Source organism: Lissotriton helveticus, chromosome 9, assembly GCF_964261635.1.
Source record: "Lissotriton helveticus chromosome 9, aLisHel1.1, whole genome shotgun sequence".
NCBI lineage: Eukaryota > Metazoa > Chordata > Amphibia > Caudata > Salamandridae > Lissotriton > Lissotriton helveticus.
In genome coordinates this window covers 269,693,089-269,715,149 of record NC_136070.1, presented here as the reverse complement: position 1 = coordinate 269,715,149, position 22,061 = coordinate 269,693,089, and the positions used below count along the sequence as shown (strand labels likewise).

General features: G+C 45.8%; 1 protein-coding gene across 4 annotated transcripts in view; it reads right to left on the bottom strand.

Moving 5' to 3' along the window:
- TMEM63C (transmembrane protein 63C) overlaps positions 1-22,061 on the bottom strand; it is a 739,018-nt gene that overhangs the window by 122,376 nt on the left and 594,581 nt on the right. For all 4 annotated transcript variants that reach the window (XM_078659954.1, XM_078659953.1, XM_078659951.1 and 1 more), the window contains one exon: positions 12,288-12,353. In XM_078659954.1, coding sequence (XP_078516080.1) covers positions 12,288-12,353 — 66 coding nt within the window. The remainder of the gene's footprint in view (positions 1-12,287; positions 12,354-22,061) is intronic.

Below are 22,061 nucleotides of genomic sequence, written 5' to 3'. Positions count from 1 at the left end.
CCTGGAGGTCAGGATCCCCTGACGTCTGTAACTTGGCCCGTGTACAGGCATTAGAAACCACCTAAGAGTCTAAAGGTAACTGGCCTTTAATGAAAGCTGGATCTGATGGTGCAGGTTTATATTTTTTGTCTATCCTGGGGGTGAGAATGCGTGCACGAACAGGGTCCTTAAATAGGTCGTCCACATGTCTTTAACAAACCTTTAAGCATAGGGAGTGTGTGGGTGGATCTTTAGGAACTACTAAGGGTTTCAAAGAGGAAATCCTCCTCTAGAGATTTCTTATGTAATTGTACCCCATGATATTCAGCAGCTCTACTTAGCAGCTCTATGTAGCCTACATTATCATCTGGTGGAGAAGGCTTGGTAGGATAAAGGTCAGGGTCATTATCTGTGGGAGAATCCGTATTATAATCCTTCCAGGGGAAGGTGAAGGCTCATTGCCCCGTCCCCATCCCCATCCCCATCATCCTGTGTTTGGTGTTTGTGGTTGTAGCAAATTAGAGTAATTAGTAAATGCTGTGTATGTGGGGAAGAAGGGGATGGAGGAGGAGGAGGAGAAGGGTTAGTATCAACATGTTTCCTTTTTAAAGGAATGTGATAAGTGTCCTCTAACTCAGATTTGTGTTTATGTGGCAATTTGGTTGCAATATGTCCAGTTTTTGGATTAATATAAAGTTCTTTTTGTTTTGGGTCCAGTTTTGAAGGTGAGGCATCAAAACAGGGCTCCTATGGTGGTTGCAGAGCATCTTTATGTTTCGGTGCCCAAGTTTTTGGTGTCAGTGTCTTTGGTGCCGAAGATTTCGGATCCGAAGATGATTTGGGTTTCAAAGGAGTTGGGCCTGAGACTGGTTTCCGTTTTGAACTGGAAGGTTTCGGCTCGGTGCCCGAGTGTGGACGGCTCAATCCAGAGCCGGAAGGCTTTAATGTGTGTTTCGGTGCCGAGTCGGAAGGTGGTCGTTGGAGAGATTTTGTCGGTGCCGACCATGGCCCAAAGGCAGAGGTGGGACCACAGCCTTTTTCTTAGTCCGAGTAGGACTTTGGGGAAAGGGAGGTTCGGTACTCCAGATACGCTGACCTTGGGGAATCTCTTCGTCCACATCGGAGCCGGATTTGGAGATAGATATAGGATCCTCCTGCTCTTCCTAGGCCCCTAGTGCATCGCCGGTATCCTCGTCGGAATCTTCTCCGAAGAGGTCCGGAATGGAAATGGTGTGTTAGCTCTGCATGTCCCAACATCGAGCCTGACTGTTGCAGTGTTTTCTTCGAGGCGAAAGATTTACACCCGTCGCAGTCCTGTTTCTTGTGCTCCGGAGATGAGCACAAATTGCACAGTTCATGTTGGTCGGTGAGAGGGAACTTCCCGTGGCACAGAGGGCAGAATTTAAATGGAGTCTGTTCCATCGACTGCGAGGTGGACCGACGCGGATAGGCCTGAAGGCCTTCCACAAGTTTTCCAATTGAAAAGAGTTTTGGTATTTGACACGATAGAGAAGATAGTGAATACACGATCGAAAACAATATCGTCAAGGGTAAATGGATTGTGCACCGAGGGGAACCCGAGAAACTGTTTCAAACCAGAGCGCAGCAATTCACGTCCGAACCCGATGGCGGAAAAAAAACCTCTAGCAATGAAGTCAATGACCATGCGCACTATCACCAAAAGGAGGAGTCACCTACCTTGTGACTGGAAAGACTTCTTTGAAGAAAAACAACTTGCAAACATCTGGACCCTACACTAGATGGCAGGAGTATGCAAAGCATGTGATCTACAGCTCACATGCCTCGAATAGAGGGATTATCAATTTTCTAGGTAGCCATGAGGGAAAGCATACGATATATATCTATATATATATTACCTACTGGCGGTCGCCAGTAGGTATATATAGTTAGGATTTTTTCCCTATGGGATTTTTGAAAATTCTATGTCTAATAACTTTGGCGTTTGTGGACGGAATTGGCTGAAATTTTCAGGAAAATGGAACATTTTGTTTCTGAGCAGCCCCTGAAAATTTGGGGGGGGGGTCGTCAAGGGGGGGCCGAGAAAAAAGGGGGGTCCCAAAACGTGTTTTTCCAATGTTCATTTCCATAGGGCGGTTGGCCTCACTTTTAGCCCGAACGGCTGAATGGATTTGCACTAAACTTGGCAAAATTGTAGGGACTGTTAGCCCGATGTGCCTTCGCTAGGTCTCAATATATGTGCTCCAGTGGATTTTGAGAAATTAACGTTCAAAAAAAGATATATATCTGTAACAGCGGACCGGGCAGCGCTCCAGTTCGCGTACTTTTCGCGTTACGGAGCTTTGTGAAGCGAAGCTGATTGGTTCTCCGGCGTCTGTAAACATTCCAAACAGTCCGTAGCGGCCGCCATCTTGTCTCTCGGTAGGATCGAGAGACAAGAGGAGGCCAAAGCGAAGGGGCAAATGACCATAAGGGGGCATAGTAGATCCTCCCTGACCCCCTAGGTTTGATGTGGAGGTTTTAAAAGGGCCCCGCGGGGCAAAAAAAATAATAATAATAATAATCGAACGGCTGAATGGATTTGCACGAAACTTGGCAAAATTGTAGGGACTGGTAGCCCGATGTGCCTTTGCTAGGTCTCAATATATGTGCTCCAGTGGATTTTGAGAAATTAACGTTCAAAAAAATATATATATCTGTGACAGCGGACTGGGCAGCGCTCCGCTTCGCGTACTTTTCGCGTTACGGAGCTTTGTGAAGCGAAGCTGATTGGTTCTCCGGCGTCTGTAAACATTCCAAACAGTCCGTAGCGGCCGCCATCTTGTCTCTTGGTAGGATCGAGAGACAAGAGGAGGCCAAAGCGAAAGGGCAAATGACCATAAGGGGGCATAGTAGATCCTCCCTGACCCCCTAGGTTTGATGTACCATTTTGCCAAGTTTGGTGTAAATCCGTTCAGCCATTCAGGCTGTAGACGTATCTAAATGTCCTATGGAAAATTGCATGGGGAAAACACATTTGAAAGTGTTGAAATTTAGAACCAATTAAAATGTTACTTTGGTTTTGTATTTGTGTGTGATGAAAGTTAATTGGTTATGTATATATCTAAAATGAGAGGAAACCGCAGCCATTTTGTGATACTACTGTCTGAGGTACATTTGTGAGGAATTTTTGGTGCTCAATTTCTGGTGTTTGATTTACACAGTACTAACGCTTCTCCTACTTTCAAAAAGGTGAGTTGTTAATTTGTAAGGGGAACTATGTTGTACACTTTAAGGTAATTTGAAAAATGTTTTCTGTTATTTATTTACAGTCCTTCTGTTATACTAAATACTTGATAAAGTTAGTTTTATATTATGTATTACTAAAAACGATAAATGAAAGTGATTATTTTTTTCTGCAATTTACAGCAAGAAATTTCAAAATAAAATGGATCACAATGAAGAGACCGTGGCAATTTCTTTTGAATTATCCACTACATTTATTGAAATTGACAGCACCAATAATGAAATATTCTCACAAGGAGGAGATGACTTGAATGATTTTTTTGATCAATCTCTTGACGGCGAATTTATCGAATGTTTGGAGACCATAGAGTTACAAGAATCATCATTGCAGACTTTTCATGAGGAGATTCCTGATGAGATGATTGAAGAGGAAATTCCTGATGAGGACATGTTACTAGTTCTTTCAAATTATGAAAATTCAGAAGAATAAATTTATATTTAGAAATCAAAAATTGTTTGAGACATTATTCATTTTTATTTTTAATTTATGAGGTTGTAGCGAAGTTCTTTTTTTTCTGCTGAGTGACGTCTCGGCCTATCTCCACGGGATGCAGTCCCTACCATCTCGGCGTTTAAGCCCAGGGGGACCGGTAGTGTGGTAGAGATAACGTCTGTTAACGTTCGATTCGAAGGAAATCAGGAAGTGTTGATAAACATTGTCTGCGCCATCTTGCCTTTTTTCAAATGCCACACTTTTGTCGTGCACAGCAGCCATTTTAGATGCCTTGACCAGACCCACTCTCTGCACGCTGTCGATCCTTAGCATGGCTCCCCACCCTTGCAAGCATCTCCCCCAGGCACTGGTCACCCCCGCTCTCTGTCTTACGCATGGGCAATAAACCTCCCCCCATCTGCGCTGCTCTTCCCTGAGAATCACACCCTGTGCCTGTCCGACACCTCCCTTTCGCCCTATTCACTACCGCACCCTCTGACACTCCTCTTCCTCTGTGTCCGATTGTCCAGGCCGGTCCCAGGCTATCAGCTAGCCCTGCAGATGTAGTTTATGGCCCCAGCTGTAAAGAATCACCCCTCTTCAAAGGAGTTATAGTAGATCAAGGCCCACACCCGATGAGATCCGTCACACCACACGCGTTCCTACTATCTGAAAACCATTCTGTATTGTGATTGGGGAGGGGACCGAGCCTGAAGCGGAAGATTCCAGGGATGCCTCTTTGTACATCAAAGTTTTTACAATTATGTGTCACATTAAAAATATATAGCACTCCAACAAAGTAGTAGGATTATAAAACTTTAATAACTTATAAATATATACAACAAAACAAAAACAGTAAAAACATTTTAAAATTTTTAGGGAAAAAGAAGGAAGTAGCGGTCGGTTGTGCGAATAGTCCCAACGCAGCACAACGTCCAGATTTCTGGACGGCACCCAGGTGATGTTGCCTGGGTGCCGCACTGATTTCGGTATCCTGCGTGGGGCGTCGCGGGGGGTGGGTCATCAGTAGCGGTCTGTTGTGCGAATAGTTCCAAGGCAGCACAACGTCCAGATTTCTGGACGGCACCCAGGTGATGTTGCCTGGGTGCCGCACTGATTTCGGTATCCGGCGTGGGGCGTCGCGGGGGGTGGGTCATCAGTAGCGGTCTGTTGTGCGAATAGTTCCAAGGCAGCAGAACGATGGCACCAAGGTGATGTCCAGTAAGTTGCCGCTCTCCGAATAACGGCGTGGGGCGCCCGGGGGGGAGGGGGGGTGAGGCGGCGTGAACGGGCCTCCCCAGGTGGAGGCTCGTCTGCTGTAGTGGGGCGCCCCTTTACCGTTTCAGTTGCCATTCCGTCCGCTTTTGGTCCACTGTGTCAAAATCCGCCATTCAGCTGAGTTGCGCCCACTGTTGCGGTGCAGCGATAGGCGGATGCCACAGGACTCTCAAAATGGCGGCCGGCTCTTCAGATTTGGGCGTGGTCCACTGAAATGGCCCTGGGACACCTTGGAAATCGGACGCTTGTCTGCTAGGTCTTGGACCCCATTCTCGAAAGCGTCCCCTCAGCCTTGAGGATTCTACAAAAGTCTTGGGGGCCCCCGACTCCTGCAGGCTTCCGGTGGGGAGCGGCTGCCATGATTGCTCGCGGAATGACCACGACGGAGCCACGAGATGGTGGTGCTTTCATGCTGACGCCAGCTTCAGTCTGAAACATCCAGAAACAAGGTGGGGCTTTCATCGTTTGGGAAAAAAAAATGTTTTAATCCAATGAAAAGTGTATTTTTAGGTCATATGATCAAGCCTTCCATCATTAGGAAACCAAAAGTAAAATGAACCAATGAAAAGTTTTATAAACAAGTCACATGACCTGTTATGCGGCATAGGGTATAAAAAGCGTAGAAAATCCGTTGGCACGTGAGGCAGCGTCAGTAGCGGACCGATGTGCGAATAGGCCGAAGGCAGCACAACGCGCCAAGATCCGGATGGCACCGAGGTGGTGTCTAGCAAGTTGCCGCACTGGTGTGGCCATCGTACAATGCTGAAAGTGGGCGTGGGGCGCCCCGTTGGCCTGTGAGGTGGCGTCAGTAGCGGACCGATGTGCGAATGGGGCCAAAGGCAGCGCAACGCGCCAAGATCCGGATGGCACCGAGGTGGTGTCATAGTTGAGAGTTCTGAGCAGCGGTTGTAAAACTGTCTGAAGCTTACTTGCAGCTGCTGCAGCTTCACTACGCGCCAAGATCCGGATGGCACCGAGGTGGTGTCTAGCAAGTTGCCGCACTGGTGTGGCCATCCTATAATGCTGAAAGTCGGCGTGGGGCGCCTCGTTGGCCTGTGAGTTCGCGTCAGTAGCGGACTGATGTGCGAATAGGCCGAAGGCAGCACAACGCGCCAAGATCCGGATGGCACCGAGGTGGTGTCTAGCAAGTTGCCGCACTGGTGTGGCCATCCTACAATGCTGAAAGTCGGCGTGGGGCGCCCCGTTGGCCTGTGAGGTGGCGTCAGTAGCGGACCGATGTGCGAATGGGGCCAAAGGCAGCACAACAATATTTTCTGAATAGAAGACACCACAAGGCGCTGAGATGCCAAGATCCGGATGGCACCGAGGTGGTGTCTAGCAAGTTGCCGCACTGGTGTGGCCATCCTACAATGCTGAAAGTCGGCGTGGGGCGCCCCGTTGGCCTGTGAGGTGGCGTCAGTAGCGGACCGATGTGCGAATAGGGCCAAAGGCAGCGCAACAATATTTTCTGGATAGAAGACACCACAAAGCGCTGAGATTCGGTTGGCACCGAGGTGGTGTCTAGCAAGTTGCCGCACTGGTGTGGCCATCCTACAATCCTGCTCTGAATAACGGCGTGGGGTGCCCGAAGGGGGAGGGGGGGAGGCGGCGTGAACGGGCCTTCCCAGGTGGAGGCTCGTCTGCTGTAGTGGGGCGCCCCTTTACCGTTTCAGTTGCCATTCAGCTGAGTTTCGGCCGCTCTTGATGCTACAGCGACAGGCGGCTGCAACAGGACTCTCAAAATGGCGGCCTGTCCTTTGGATTTGGGCCTGGTCCACTAAAATGGCCCTGGGACACCTTAGAACTCGGACGCTCGAATTTTTTTTCCTTTCCTCTACATGCAAAAAAGGTAAATTCCCGGTACGTTACACGCTTCATCTGCCACGATGTACTCTCCAGAGGAATCGAAAAAAAATAAAGTTATGGTAACTATACCATGCATCGTCATATGGAGAGGTGGCACCCATTAATTATAGTGTTGCATAAAAGAGAGATTTGGAGGAGAACCCCCGACCTGCCAGTACATTCATCAAAGACCTGGCACTGAGAGCATCAGAGGCAAGGGAAACGGTCCCAAATATTTAGAAGAACTTTGGAAAGATTAAAATGACATGTTTAGATTGTGACAAATTAATTTCATGCGGACAGATGAGTGTTACTCTAATAAATACAGCATATGAACATCATCATAGTCGATGGTTGGTAGAGACATTTTGACTATATCCTGGACCTGCCCGTCCTCGCCCAAAATGGCGCCAGAATAAATGGGAGTCGTAACTCCTTGTTGTGTACTGGTTGCAGAACATTGAAATCACGAGATACGTATGCAGTTTTGAAGCACATGGCGGGCGGGGACGAGAATTGATTGAATATTTCGACATCCCTATTGATATTAAGTTCTGATGTATTATTGATTACTGTACTATTGAAAGTTCGAATTAACGTCACCCATGGTACTTGCCCGCAAATGTATATCTAGATAATTTTATTGTAACTGGCCCTGTCGTATTTTAATTATAAAATGTACGTCCACCGATTCCGCAACTGTTAGACACCTTAGTTCTTGCAACCTAATGGCCCGCCCGTTACGTTCCTCTACAGTGTAAATGTCTACTCATCATATACGATTACAGTTTGCTCCGTGGCCGGCCCACGTGGTTATAGGCCCGTATTTGTATACTGACATTTTCACAATAAAGGTTTTTAAAAGAAAACATGGTAGTAGTATTTACATTGGTAAAGTTTTTAATAATAGTCACTGTTTTAGAATCAGTAAAAGGCAAGTGAAATAAAGCATTCGAATTACATGAAGGGTAAAAGGTATAATACGCAGGAACGCAGTAAAGATAAATGGTCAACGGTTGTTGTGTTTTCTACTCCTGCAACATAAAGTGATCGATAAGAATCTGATATTCTGGCGTATCGGCGACTAAGACAGCAGGCCGACCCTCTTTTGCTCAACGGCTCCGTCATGGAACGAAGAAACGCCCTTTTTCTCGAAAAAGGAATATATTTTACTTGCAGGACAGTTGTAAATTTTCCGGGAAAGTACATTAGCCTGGAACATTATAACATATGATTAAGAAAAAATAATGTTCGAAAGTAATAAAAAGCGTAATTTTTAGGTCATATGACCAAGCCTTTCATCATTAGAATAAGAAAAGTAAAATGAACCAATGAAAAGTTTTATTAACAAGTCACATGATCTGTTATGCTTACGTTACGCGCTGCGCGACGCGCCCCGGATCACTTCCGGATGCGCTAACGCGGTGCGTCATATGACGCATTACGCGACAACGCAGGTCCAGAATATAGTCAAAATGTCTCTACCAACCAGCGGTCGGAACACAACCCCTTTCAGCAGGCTAAATAGTTCTGTTAAATGACAACAGAAGGGACAGGCAACAAGAACCATCAGTCAAAGAGGGGAGGGCAAGTTCTTCTCTACCGGGTCACGTTGGGGCGCTACCGGAACTGATCGAATTGGTAGTCTACAGAGTTTCTGGATGTTTCAGACTGAAGCTGGCGTTCGCATGAGAGCACCACCATTTCGTAGCTCCGTCGTGGCCATTCCACGAGCAATCATGCTAGCTGCTCCCCACCAGAAGCCTGCGGGAGTCGGGGGCCCCCAAGACTTTTGTAGAATCTTCAAGGCTGAGGGGACGCTTTCGAGAATGGAGCCCAAGCTCTAGCAGACAAGCGTCCGAGTTCCAAGGTGTCGCAGGGCCATTTTAGTGGACCACGCCCAAATCTGAAGAGCCGGCCGCCATTTTGAGAGTCCTGTGGCAGCCGCCTATCGCTGCACCGCAAGAGCGGGAGCAATTCAACTACATGGTGAGCGAGACGTTGTAGTCGAAAGAGCGGCCGGTAAACAGCTGAATAGCAGAAGAGGCACAGTGTAGCAAAAGCGGGCGGAATGGCAACTGAAATGGTAAAGGGGCGCCCCACTACAGTGTGTCTTTAGGTGAAACGGATTGTGGGACAAGGTCAAGAATGGAAGAGTTACCAAAAGGCAAAAAGTTCCGCTTGATCCCGGGAGCCGGCCACCTATGTCGGGGGCGATCTCAGGCCACACCAGGAGAACACGACTTGGGGAGGGGGCCGGAGCCAAGCGCCCCCTCCGAGTCCGCGCCATCACACCGTCCCTCAGGGGCCTCCGTTAAGCGGTTCAGGGTGGCACCGCATCACATTGTTTACAAATGCAGTAACGTACTCAAACAGCCCCCACTTACTTTTAGAATAGTGAAGATGAAGCAAGTGCAAATAGGCTTCAGACAGTGTTACAAGCACTCTTCAAAACTTTGAATCATCAGAGTGCATGAGTTTCATGCTCGATCGATTGAGCTAGCCGGATCGGGCAACAAAAAGTTTAAAATAGTTATGTAAATAGTTGTTTAATAAAATGTTTTACCCTGTTACTTTGCTGGTGTGTTGTATATATTTGCATAGAGTTTATCGTTATTTTGGGCGGGGTGGGTGGCGGAGCCGAGCTGTGTTGCAGCCATCATGGTGTGGAGTTCAGTTCATCTCACTAGTTTCGTATTTGTCATGAGGGGTTGTTCCTAATGTTTCTATTTTAGCGAGGACAAAAAGAGATCCCATTAGTGGCCTACTGATTTTGCTCGATTCCTTTTGTTTTTTTACACGATTTTTCGCTATCTGCAAAGACTAAACAGAGTATTGCGACTCTGTGCTTGTTTGTAAATAGACAATGAACCAAAGAGAACCAATTCTAAAACAGTTAATGCTTGGATAACAATCAATCAAATGGAGAGAGAAGCAGGCACGACGGATTACAACGGGGGCAAAGGCCTGCGTTAACTACCCTTCACTATCTGCAAAGAGAGAGTACTCCTAATAGAAATGAGGGGGGGGGGCAGCATTCAAAGCAGATCAGTGTGCATAAACACGAAAATGTTTTTACTTACCACGTACTTGACATTCGACAGCTTATGATATTTGCTATTAAAAAACCATTGAAATTCACTGAAAAAACCATAGGTTAGAGACCATATATAGTTAGGAATTAGCATTTAAAAAACCTTGAAAATTCACTGAAAAAACCATAGGTTATAGACCATATATAGTTCGGAATTAGCATTTAAAAACCTTATTTTACTCACACAAAACCATTGAAATTCCATATATAGTTAGTTGCACTAACTATATATCGCGCACCCGCAATCCACTGCTGATGATGTCACATATTACATCATTCATGACATGGTCAGTGACATCACTGATGACATCACTGATGACATCTCAAATGACATCACTGATATTTGGGTCAGTGTCCGTGTTTTCAAGTAGAGTGAAGCCTGCCTTGCTGCCGGATTACCCTTGGAACATATATATATATATATGGAGGAGCGGCGGCGGACAGGCGGTGAGGAGCAGAGCGGAGAATTGAGGACCGGCGGCTGAGGCGTGAGGAGCGGTGAAATGAGGACCTGCGGCTCAGGTAAGGCTCCGGGGACAATGTTGAGGCAGGCGGGTGTCGGGCCAGGCAGGGGACGGGAAATTGGAGCGGTGAAATCAGGACCTGTGGCTCAGGTAATGCTCCGGGGACAATGTCGGGGCAGGCGGGTGTCAGGCTAGGCAGGGGACGGGAAATTACTAAAACAATGATCGGGGTCGGGGCAGGCGGGGGACGGGGCGGGCAGGGGCACAGGCTGCTGGCGGGGGCACGGGCTGCTGGGAAATGTCGGGGCAGGCAGGGGTAGGGGGAGTCTAAATGCTCCTGGACAAGGTCGGGACGGGCTGCTAGTATATATGTAAAATCAAATGTTCAAGTGAGGTTATAGATAGGTGAAAATATCAGTGCCAAAGTACAGTTTTAAACTTTAAAAAAACAATTAAATTCACCAGTTATAGTTACCTTTAGTGACTATGCCTCGTACCCTTAGGTAGCTAGAACTCGCGCCTCCACCATGCATCTTGTCATCAATGATGTCATTGTTATTTCATATGTTGCAGTGATGTTGTCAATGATATCATAGATGACGTCAAGAGCGATGTAATTTGTGAGGAAAGTAGCAGTGCATGGCTAGGGTGCGAGTTATAGTGTTTCTTTTGGGATTAAAACATTACGTTGCCACTGGATTTTTCACCTAACTATGACGTCACTTTAACTCTTGGCCAAGCATGGCTGGCGTGGGGGTGGCAGGCAACCCGCCTTCTCAAGCCACTATTGGCCCAAGGGACCCCAATCCCCCAGAACCCTTTGTTTTAAAAAGGTGGAGGCGGTGGCCCCGGAGACCCTATCCTCTGGGGTCTCTTTTTAATAAAGGGGAGTGGGTGAGTGGCCCCACCTCCTAGAGCCTTAAGAAGCCCCTCTCTGGGCCATTTTTTTTTATGGGAGGGGGACGGGCCCCTTCTCCAAGCTTCTATTGGTCCTGGGGACCCTATGCCATGGGCCCAAAAACATTATTAAGGGAGGGGGGGCCCAAACCAAACTGTCCAGGCATTCAAATATTTTAGGCTTAATATCTCAGAAACTACTAAACGGATTTACACCAAGTCACATAGACACACTTTCTGGACCAATAACTAGCCTCCTGCCAAATTTGATGCAATTATGTTCAGCAGTTTTCTGATAGTTCTTCTTGAAAAGCTATATGGAAAATGAATGGGGATTTGAGTATTTTGTATTTTGGGTTGGGACCCTACCCTTTTTCTCGCTAAACCTGCCCCCTGCCCCCACTCGACACAGATCACCCCAAAACTTTCACTGCACAATCTAGACAAAAAAAGAGTTTCAAGAAGATTTGTCAAATGACGCCAAAGTAATTAGCAAAATAAAAGGCACTTTCTGCGCTGACCTAACAAGAACTACCCAGTGGTGACCACCAATGGGTTATGGATATATGTATAGATATATTTTTTGTTACTCACTAAAATATTCTGATATATTATGGGTTGGATATGAATACATTTTCCAGAGCTGCGTTTAGGTCCCAGTCCACCAATGGGGCTATCCATTGTAGGTGCTGTTAAAGGACCAAGAGAGCACTCAAAGGCAATCCAAAAATGAGCAACGGAGCACTAGATCACCGTAGACACTTTAAGCTACTTAGAGCGCTATACTGAATAAACCTATGAGAAGTAAAGGACCGCCAGATTGGAGGATCACCACCTCAAAAAATGGCCAACAGGCAGGGTTTTGAAGTCACACTTTCCCAGCTAGGAGCATAAAACCACTGTGTGCATCATGAAATCTGGGTTGAACAAACATAGAAAGTATGCGGGCCATGGAGAGAGAACAAACAAAAGGGTACAACAATTGTCTGAAGTAATAAATAGAGGAATGCCTCTCAAATGTGGAATTACTTACTGGAACTTAATATCAGTCTCCTCCAGAAAGTTAATGTCAAACAACCAGCGGAAAAAGAGATCCAAGCTGTGGGACAAAGCAGAAAATGGTCAGTATATCAATCACTCTGTAAACATCTGTGAAACTAGCACAGAGCAAACCGAGTGAATCAGTTCTTCAATAACCCCTCAACATCCTTTAGTGATTTCATAACATCTCCCTGCCACTTAAGTCTAAGCTAATGAAGATACTTTGTGCACCAATCAAAGCTCAAAATCCGGCTGGGTTTCAATCAGAGCTCCACTTCAAAGCGTTAGATGACTGAGGGAGCTAATCAAAGCTAAACATTACTCAGTGCTTCAACCAAATCTTTGTCTCCAAGATTAAAAACACTCATTGATGCAACCAAAGTGTATATCATCCACTGACTTCATCATTTCTTACGTTCACAAGTTCAATTTAAACCAGTGCATTTATTAAAGCTCAACATCACACAGAGCTCCATTCGGATGCCAAATATCTCTCTGGTCCTTAATCGTATCCAGTTTTCATACAGTAGTTCAGTTGCAGCAAAATATCCATTCATTAAAGTGCAAAAGCAAATGATCACCCGCTGGAGCTTCAGGTGAAAAGGGACACAGGTCAGAAGGGGGGCCCAGGTGAAGAATGGGGCTGGGTGAGATGGGAGCCAGGGTGAGAGAAGATCGCCAGTGGAGTGTGCAAGCAGAAGACAGAGGCACATGATCACAGGATGGATGAGTCTGCATTGAGGAGCGTCCATCAGTGAAGCCACAAGCACAGTTTTGCGTCGGGAAGGGAATGTACATCACAGTGCAGGTTGTAGAAGAATCCATTGTAAGAGCGACAGGGGTGGGTGGGTGTTGCACACATGTGCTTTTGTTTTTTTTTTTTAATTAAAGGGCATTTCTAATGGCTTGTGTCTTGGGCAGTGGGCTCGCTAGCGTGTTTTTGAATGCAAACTTTGGATATCTGTTATGCAGAAAATGCTGGTGAGGTATTTAGGCTCGGAACAGAGACAGCATTATGGGTTAAGCAAGCACCTTGAATCTGATGCATTTGCATTCCTTTATTGGTAGCAAGAGCAGGAACTTCAACAAAAAGTGATATTGGCAGGCAATGTGGTTTAGTGAGCGCTTTCTTTTCTTCCAAGTGGTAGCAGGCTGCCAATTGGCCACTCCACTGTAGAGGTTATGGTGCAGCATGACCAGTGTGAGAATGAACACCATATCTTTCCAAGAAGCAGGAGGAGGGCGAGCATTCACTGCCACAGCCAGAAGTAGGATAAGGTTGCCTTTGCAATCAAATTCTAGCCCTCAGAATGGAAGCCTCATCTTTAGTTGTGAGAAGGGGGTTCAAGGTTAGGTGGTATGTAAAACGTACGGTCATTGGGCCTAGTACGAGGTCCTCATTTATGTTCTTTCACCCATGGGATGTAGAGAAGCAATACATGGCTTCCTTTCCCCTCGTGAACCTTGAGCAAATGGTCAATATTCATAAACACTGAAATGGAAGTAGACAAAACAAGTTCTTGGGCACCCTGCATATGAGGTTTGTGGAAGCAAATGTAAAAACTACAAGTCACACTTGCTGGGAGCCAGATGAGAAGAAAAAACTGAAGCTAAATGTTTTAGAGCAGTGCTATTGATTATCATTGATTCACTGAGATGGAACAGCTATATACTGTGAACAACAGAGTCAAAGGCAACAGAGAAGCTGATCACAGCACAGTAGTGTCCAGTCTCCAGCAGTGAACAGGCATAGTTAAACACATTTGAGTGTTTTGTGCATTTGCCAAGCCTGAAGCTCAATTAATATTCAAGGCTAGAGCTGAGTAGTGACCACAGTTTTGAAGGTCTTTGCTACATATTCAAGGCTCAGGGTGGGTCTTAAGTTTACAAGAACATCAGAGTTAGAATTCAAAGAAAGCGATGACAGCACAGGAACATCCCATCACTTACTGATGTACTGATTAGTTGCATTACAACTGGAGCCCTTTAGTGTTTTCAGGAAGCTTTAGGGTGGCCATCCTTGGAGATGTCTGAGGAAAGCTATCTTGTTTTTAAAGATTTAATATTTTTGATGTGTCACTATGAAACAAATGAGAATGCAGAGAGAATGACCCCAGATTGCAGAGACATTTTGTAGATCCACAATGTTCGACGATAAATTAGATACAGAGATGGCTTCAATCTTGGCTTTGTAGAACTGCATCAAATCATCTCAGATGCTGCATGTGCGAAAGGGAGGGTAGGGACAGCCAGAAGGCAGAGAGAGAGAACATCTGCAGATGTGGCAGGCTACGAGATTGGTGGATGAGGTGCCCTTTCTCCCTCTCCTCTGGGCATTAAACAGAGGTCATCATTACCCATTTTTAGGTCTCGGCCTAGCGCACACTGCGCAGCAGTGTCGCGCAGCCGAGATTTTATGTTTACAGTATGGGGGGCTTGAACCCGCCCCTCTTCTCCATTGGCTGGCTTCCTAAACGGAGGCCAGCCATTGGAGGAGAGGGGCATCACTCCGTTCAAGCCCCGTCTTTTTGGGATAGAGGGGTGTGTTTTTGCTGTTATTTCTCGCCCCTCATCACGCTGCCTGCACGCTCAAGTCAGCTCTCTGATTGGTGTTCCTTATTAACCAATCAGAGGGCCGACTGGCGCGTGCAGGCAGCGTGAGACATGAAATCCCTGATTCTATCGGCGCCATGAAAGGATATTCCACTTCAGACCGGATGTCTTCCAAGCGATGCGCGAACTCCATCATGTCCTCCTCCTTGTGCTCCTCGAAGACGCGGAGCTGGATGTCCAGCGCATCGTTCTTAATCCGCTTCAGTTGCTGCGGCACAAAGTCACACATTATTGCCAGTCTCTCCCATACCCCTAATTCCTGGCATAGTTGTTTGATCTCCTGTCACCCCAACCAATACTTGCAGAAATGTAGGGGTGAGTTTCTAAAAGCCGACGGTGTTCACCATTTGCATGCATGTTCAGTACATCCTGCAAGGACGCTTTGGTTCTAATCTGCTGCCACCTTGGGGGTAATTTATCTGCTGTCCTAGGCCAATTGAAGCAATTAGGGGAGCTATTTCTATATGGCTCACATTCCGCCCGCATCTTCCCCCGTGAAGCACCTTGAAGGCGCTGCGCATCGCCATTCTCAACAGGTATCACTCTAAGGCCAGATAGCGCGGGGCCGGCGAGTCATTAAGCGCCGCTGATTGAAATATCTCCAAATACTGATGGAGCGGCCGCCATGGCAACCGCCAAATATTGCATTCACAAGGAACAAAGCGGAGTTAGGCTAATTCACCACTCACCATTCTGCGAGCTCCGCGACGAGCCGGTGCGGACCCTGGCAGCCAGAGGTGCTCTAATTGTGTTAGTGGCACGCTCTTGATACCTGACGGCTCGCAGGCAATACGTCATGAGGAGATCTGGACAGACACCCTCTCCATTCCTGAAGGTACGATGTGAGAACGCAAGGGGCGCTGAACTGAGATCATTATGAACACCTACTGCAGTGATAACATAGCAAGCGTTCTCTACAATAATGCATTTTTATTTGTCCTAGCAGAAGTTCAGGTGTCACTTTGTTAACTGAGTTGTGTGCGTTTAATGCACAGCAAGATTCTCAATCGTGAGTGGCTTATTCCGGCCTTGGCTCAATATTCTCTGATTTGGGGCAAATTATTTAACCTCACTGTGGCTGTAGAAAAATATGAACCGAGTGCGCGCCATAAGAACGGCAAGAATAAAATAAATTATGCCATTTAGGTCTATTCCTTTGCATTCTCCTAAGAGTGGGGAGGTCTCCAGCTGAGGGTCTGTGTTACAGTCCTTGATGCCAGTGGGTAGTATCGAGATCTATACGACTTTCTACCGTTTGAGAGATCTCGCAATTGAAAAATCTGGCAAATGGGTGGTATATTCAAAATTGTACTGGTACTAGTGTGTGTCAATATAAATGGGCGTCCCCAAACTATGTGCTGAGTACACAGGGGGTTGGGAATACAAAGAATGCAAGTGTTCGATGAGTGTATACCTCCATGGACTTTCACAATTTTAGTTAACCGGCACACATTTTCAGGTGCTATTTTATTATTGTAAACTATGTAATGACAAATGAGTTTATTGGAGAAAAAACGCACCCATTTAGAAAATTGGCTCCTAGGTGTGATATATAGCAAAGTATTGTTTCGAAAAAGCTCACCATAAGCCCCAGCACATGGAGCCACGCCCAATCAATGAGAGTAACCAACTGAAGGTAAATGCACCAAGGCTCCAGATTCACTTACTGCCGTACAGATAAACAGAAAGCAATCCGTTGGGAATATGGGGCTTGCTTCAATCTACTGTCCTGGCTGCCCATTCTACAGGGAGGATACAACCATGGGCGGCAGGACATTGAGCATGTGCAGACCCCTAGACCCATATGGTGGAGAACTAAATGGTGCCCGATACAGATTGGCAGTCATTGAGCGTTCATATATTATTTTGGAAGGGTAAACTGTAGCTTATTTAACATCGAGAACAAATAAGCCTTTTTGTTTCTAAAAGATTCATTTTCAGTTGGGCAACGCTCTGCTAAAGACAGACTCTTGTCTGGTTACTATCTACTGGCTTTGGGATATGGCTCTAATAGTGCGTTTTAGGGTTTTCACTGCAACCCCACTGACCAGAGGAAAAAAAATGCAATCAGAAGAATGCGAATGGAATATAACTTACATTCTGTTCTCTTCTAATGTGGGGACTTTCAAAGTAACACTAAGGCATGCCATCCTTCCACTGGTGTCTAATACTAAGGAATAAGTCCTAAATTACGTCATTTTTTAAATGGAGTATGCATTTACTTGTCTATGAAATGAATTACTACTCTAAAGAGCAGCTTGCGGTTGCTCATTGTTGTGCTTGCTCTCCTGCCCCCATGTTGTTGTGCTTGCTCTCCTGTCTCCTCGTTGTGCGTCTGCCCCCTCGTTCTTGTGCTTGCTCTCCGACCCCCTCATTCTTGTGCTTGCTCTCCGGCCCCCTCGTGGTTGTGCTTACTTTCCTGCCCCCTCGTGGTTGTGCTTGCTCTCCGGCCCCCTCGTGGTTGTACTTGCTCTCCGGCCCCCTCGTTGTTGTGCTTGCTCTCCGGCCCCCTCGTTGTTGTGCTTGCGGTCCTGCCCCCTCGTTGTTGTGCTTGCTTTTCTGGCCTCTGTTCCCTCTTTGTGAGCGTTTTTTCTAGCCTCTGCTCCCTGTGTGTGGCTCTGTGTGTGTGGCTCTGAGTGTGTGGGTGGCTCTGTGTGTGTGTAGGTGGCTCTGTGTGTGTGTAGGTGGCTCTGTGTGTGTGTAGATGGCTCTGTGTGGGTAGCTCTGTGTGGGTGGCTCTGTATGTGTGTGTGGGTGGCTCTGTATGTGTGTGTGGGTGGCTCTGTGTGTGTGTGTGTGTGGGTGGCTCTGTGTGTGTGGGGGTGGCTCTATGTGAATGTCTCTGTGTGGGTGGCTCTGTGTGTGTGTGTGTGTGTGTGTGGCTTTGTGTGTGTGGCTCTGTGTGGGTGCAAATGCAATAGGTCTCGCATTTGCGAGCGATTAAGCTATTGGCATTGTAAATGACAATGCCATTTATTTATGTTTTAAAAACAAAAACATAAATAAAAATAATGTCATGAGCATTGCCAATAGCTCTAACTTTAACAATGCCGAAAGCATTGCATTGTAAATGCTTGTTAAGCTTCCATCTTGGACATGCAGTATGCAAGGTGTGCAATGACCTGTGTGACTTGACACACATTTATTTCTGGTGAGGCGAGCATAATCTTCAACAACTAGTCTTGGGGTAAACTGATTGTGGGAAAAGCCTGGATGAATGCATCAGTACATACTTTCATGAGCGATCAATCAGATGGGAGATTTCACTAAAGATTTTCGGATCTGATGGGCGAGGAGAACATCCACTCTGTCGAATCTTATCAAGAAGTGGTCGGACCTTGAGAGTGGCAAACCTAGTGTAATGCTGGTATTGCTGGAGAACACCAGATCATGTCTGATACCGGCTACATGTACGAGTTTATAGATAGGTTGTGAAGAACCAAGTTTGCTATATCCTCAATGACCCCCATCAGCACAGGAGTTAGTTGGTCGTCCACCAGATGTGAGGGAGGGATGCTGCTTGATATTTCATACTTGAGGGGGGTGACCTGTTTAATAGAAGATGAGGAGTTGGCGATGCATCAGGCCAATATGTCCTTCAGGGTATTGGAAATCGGATCAAGCCTGATTTCCTGGATGACTGACTGGATGAGCCATGGCTATACTACAACACCTGAGCTTCTGTTTCTGCTGATAATGCTGTAGTTTGGCAGTAAAATGTAGAGATTGTGGACCCCCAATAAACTGAAGGAGGTTTTTGGAGATGGGGATGTGTATGCAGTTCTGTTGTTTGCAGGTATTGTTTGCCCCTGACCAGGGGTGTAACACAGGCCCCCACAGCCCACGTGGTGCCGGGGGGGGGCCTAGCTCCAAGGGGCCACCTCGGCACTGAACTCTGGCCGGGAGAGCTCCTGATTGAGCCCGGAGGGGGCCCCCCTAAGTACCGTGCAGGGAGGCCCCCTCACTTTTTATTACGCCAGTGCTCCTGACTTGCCATTGATGATGATCACTGTTAAGGTGAGTTTGGAAATGAGTCACAAAGGTGACTAGTTTTAATCCAGAGACAGGAATAAGATAGTGGGAGTGGTTGTGAGCCAAGCTTCCCAATTCACAATTTCCACTTGCTGAAAAGCTGCTTACTGCACTTTACAGAAGTTTACAGAAAGTGCGTTGTAGCACCTGCTTACCATTTGTGACAATATGTTCATCGCACTATACCACCTAGAAACTTCAACGGCCAAATCATATCACTGTGGTGCGGTGGTACCCACCTGGTAATCGATGTTCTGCGTGTTTAATTTTGGTGTATTCATGATTGTATGCAAACATCTGCACAGTCTTTGACATTGAAGACACATGAGGGCTCTTTTGTGAAATACTCCCTCACTCTGTTTTATGCTATTGTTCTCAAACCCTCTGAAGGGTGAGTCCATACAACCTGAAGATCATATGATGGACAAGAATTTTAAGCCTCTTTTGGGAGAATTCTGGGATTCAGGCTTCCCTGATTTATGAGCCAGGTTAGTGATCCTAAGTTTCAGAATCTTTAGGTTGAAAAATTAGAGAATACCACTTTTCTTGAGCTCACCTGGTCCACACCAGCACGACATACAAACATGGATGTAAATGTCCCTATTGTTTAATAGGTAAGCTGTTTTTTTATGGATACACAAATCATCAATGCCCTATAGTACCACCAAGGAACAACAGAAGGTCTGTCCTCCCATAACAACTTTAGTAGTGACCATACTTCGTAGTCATGGCTGATATTTTGCAGGCTACTGTTCCTATGGGATCTCAGCTTTCCCTATCAGGAGCAGCTGAGAAAGAAAATAAGTTGAGCTTCTTATGTACAGCAGAGACCACGATCAATGAGGCTGGAGCCTGTGGTCTGGCTAGAGATTTTGACTGTAGTCTCAAAATATGGCAGACATGGCAATCTCATAGTCTATTTAGCTTTCTATCCTCCTTCATGTTGTCTTTAGAAGTAGTGACATCATCCAATGACTGTGCGATTTCTCTCCTTCTATCTTGTATGTGTACTTGTGCTCTGTATCTATGATGATATAGGAAACTTTTTGTCCAGAAATTAATGCTGCCCCATTCGAGACATTCTTCCTTAAGGGGAAGATCCCTTATGCAGCAGGAAGAATAGACTCTTTACCCTAATAGTATTTAGGCTGGATTACTGGACTTTACTAAAAAGGATTCCCTTATCTCTTCCGTCTTTGGTGCAGGTTTTTGCACCTATCCATGATCTTCCGATTGCAGTATCTTACATCTCGTTGTCGTATGTCTATTTGATGGCCTCAATGCTAATGGTATTAACAAATGTGGAAAATCTTGCTGGCAGTTGTACCTTGAACCTCAAACCCCTAGAAGTTGAAGGACATCTAAATATTATGCAAGATGTTGATAAGGCTGTTGATATTGACCTCAATTTCAACAATAGCAGCATGTACAGGACCAATATCTACCATCATACTGCCAGTGCTGAGGGAACCCTTGAGGTGACCGAGTGGGATCCAACAAGTTCAGAGAAAGAGGCATCCCACTTCCCCGTGCCCCTTTTCTGAGTTGGGAGCCTGCCACACAAGGCTATTCTTTCTTCTTTTGTAGGCCCGGTGTAGCTTGCTGGTATTTTCAACCTCTGTCAGTCAATCTCCCAAACTGCACCCGTTGACATATGTTGCTTGTATCAATGGTTAAACAGCCTGAAAGAGAAATCACACAAGTACAGTGTGCTCATCTTTTCAAGATGTTTTGCATGTCAGACTGCTATGATGGTGGCTGGGCACAGTTAAGTAGAGATTATACTAACCTCAAGAGAAGATCAATATACTCCCTACCATCAAAAAAAAGCTGAAACATGTTCCAAACATTACAAGATGTCACGTGCATCTTAAACAAATGCTCAGTAAGTATTTTCTACGTGAGTAAAGAATAAAAGACACCGATTGTATTCATAGATCCTTGCTCTACAGAGTGGAACATTTAATTGCCCTTGCTACTATTCTCTGGGACGTTGGAGCATCTATAAAGTGGCAGTGTTAAAATGCCTCACTGGTGAGGGTCATGGTCATGATTATCTACACCATTTCTTGAATTGCTTCTCTCTGTTTTGAAGGAGAATTAAACTGGGATGCACAGTCATAGGAGTCGAACAAGCATCAGGGTTAATTCTGAGTGGATGTAACTTAAAAAACATTGTCTATAGACATTCATAGCTCCTTTATGAAATCAAATAATATTTAAAATACATTTACATGTGTCCCAGAATACATCCCTTTGACGAAGGTGTTATATTTACAGATATCACAAAGATGCCTTAATGAAGAATTGGTCTTTCAGAGTATTTCAGATGTTGGCCAAGGAATAGTGTGATGACGTTGACTCATCCAAAAGGTTACAGATGAGTTGCTTGCTAAAGATAACACGTTGTAAAGGGGAATTGAAGAAGGGCTGCTGAAAGGAGAGAAACATGTCTAGCATGCACAGTGTATAAGTCACAAGAGAGAATGGTGTCTACTAAAAGAATGGTCAGGCCAAGAACAGCTACCAAGGCGGATGGACTGGTGTCACTTATGTGGTCATACTGAAGGGGTGCTGTTAAGACCTAGTTGCACCATCGAGTCTCAAAACAGGAAGACTGTTTTCAATAAATATAATGTAGAATAATTCAAGCTGCTAGAGAAGTCCCAACGTTCATTGGTGGCCAGAGGAACTATTGTAGTATTGTATGTAGGATTGTGTCCAGTCTGATGAAGTAACAGTTTGTAACAACACTAGCCTGAGGAGTTATGTGTATTTCAGTGTTTGTAGACCACACAATGACCCAAAACTACCCAGGCGTTGTGGATCAAGACCAAGCCAAAGCCAGGGATTGTGGAGAATTCAGCTTGTGAAATAGAAAACAACCTTTTGCTTCTTTCATATTCCGCAACCAGGCTTCTGACACAGAAAAAGATCTGCCAGTGGAGCATTTGAAACTATGGATAGTGAGCCTGCAAGCATTTGCAGACCTCGGTTAGTGTTGCGGATTATAGAACGAAAAGCTTCCAGATAAAGGGCTGATGTTTCTGCCAAAAAAAACCACATAAGACATTTAATGCTGTCCTTTCTACAACTGACAACTAATATAGTTTTTGCCAAG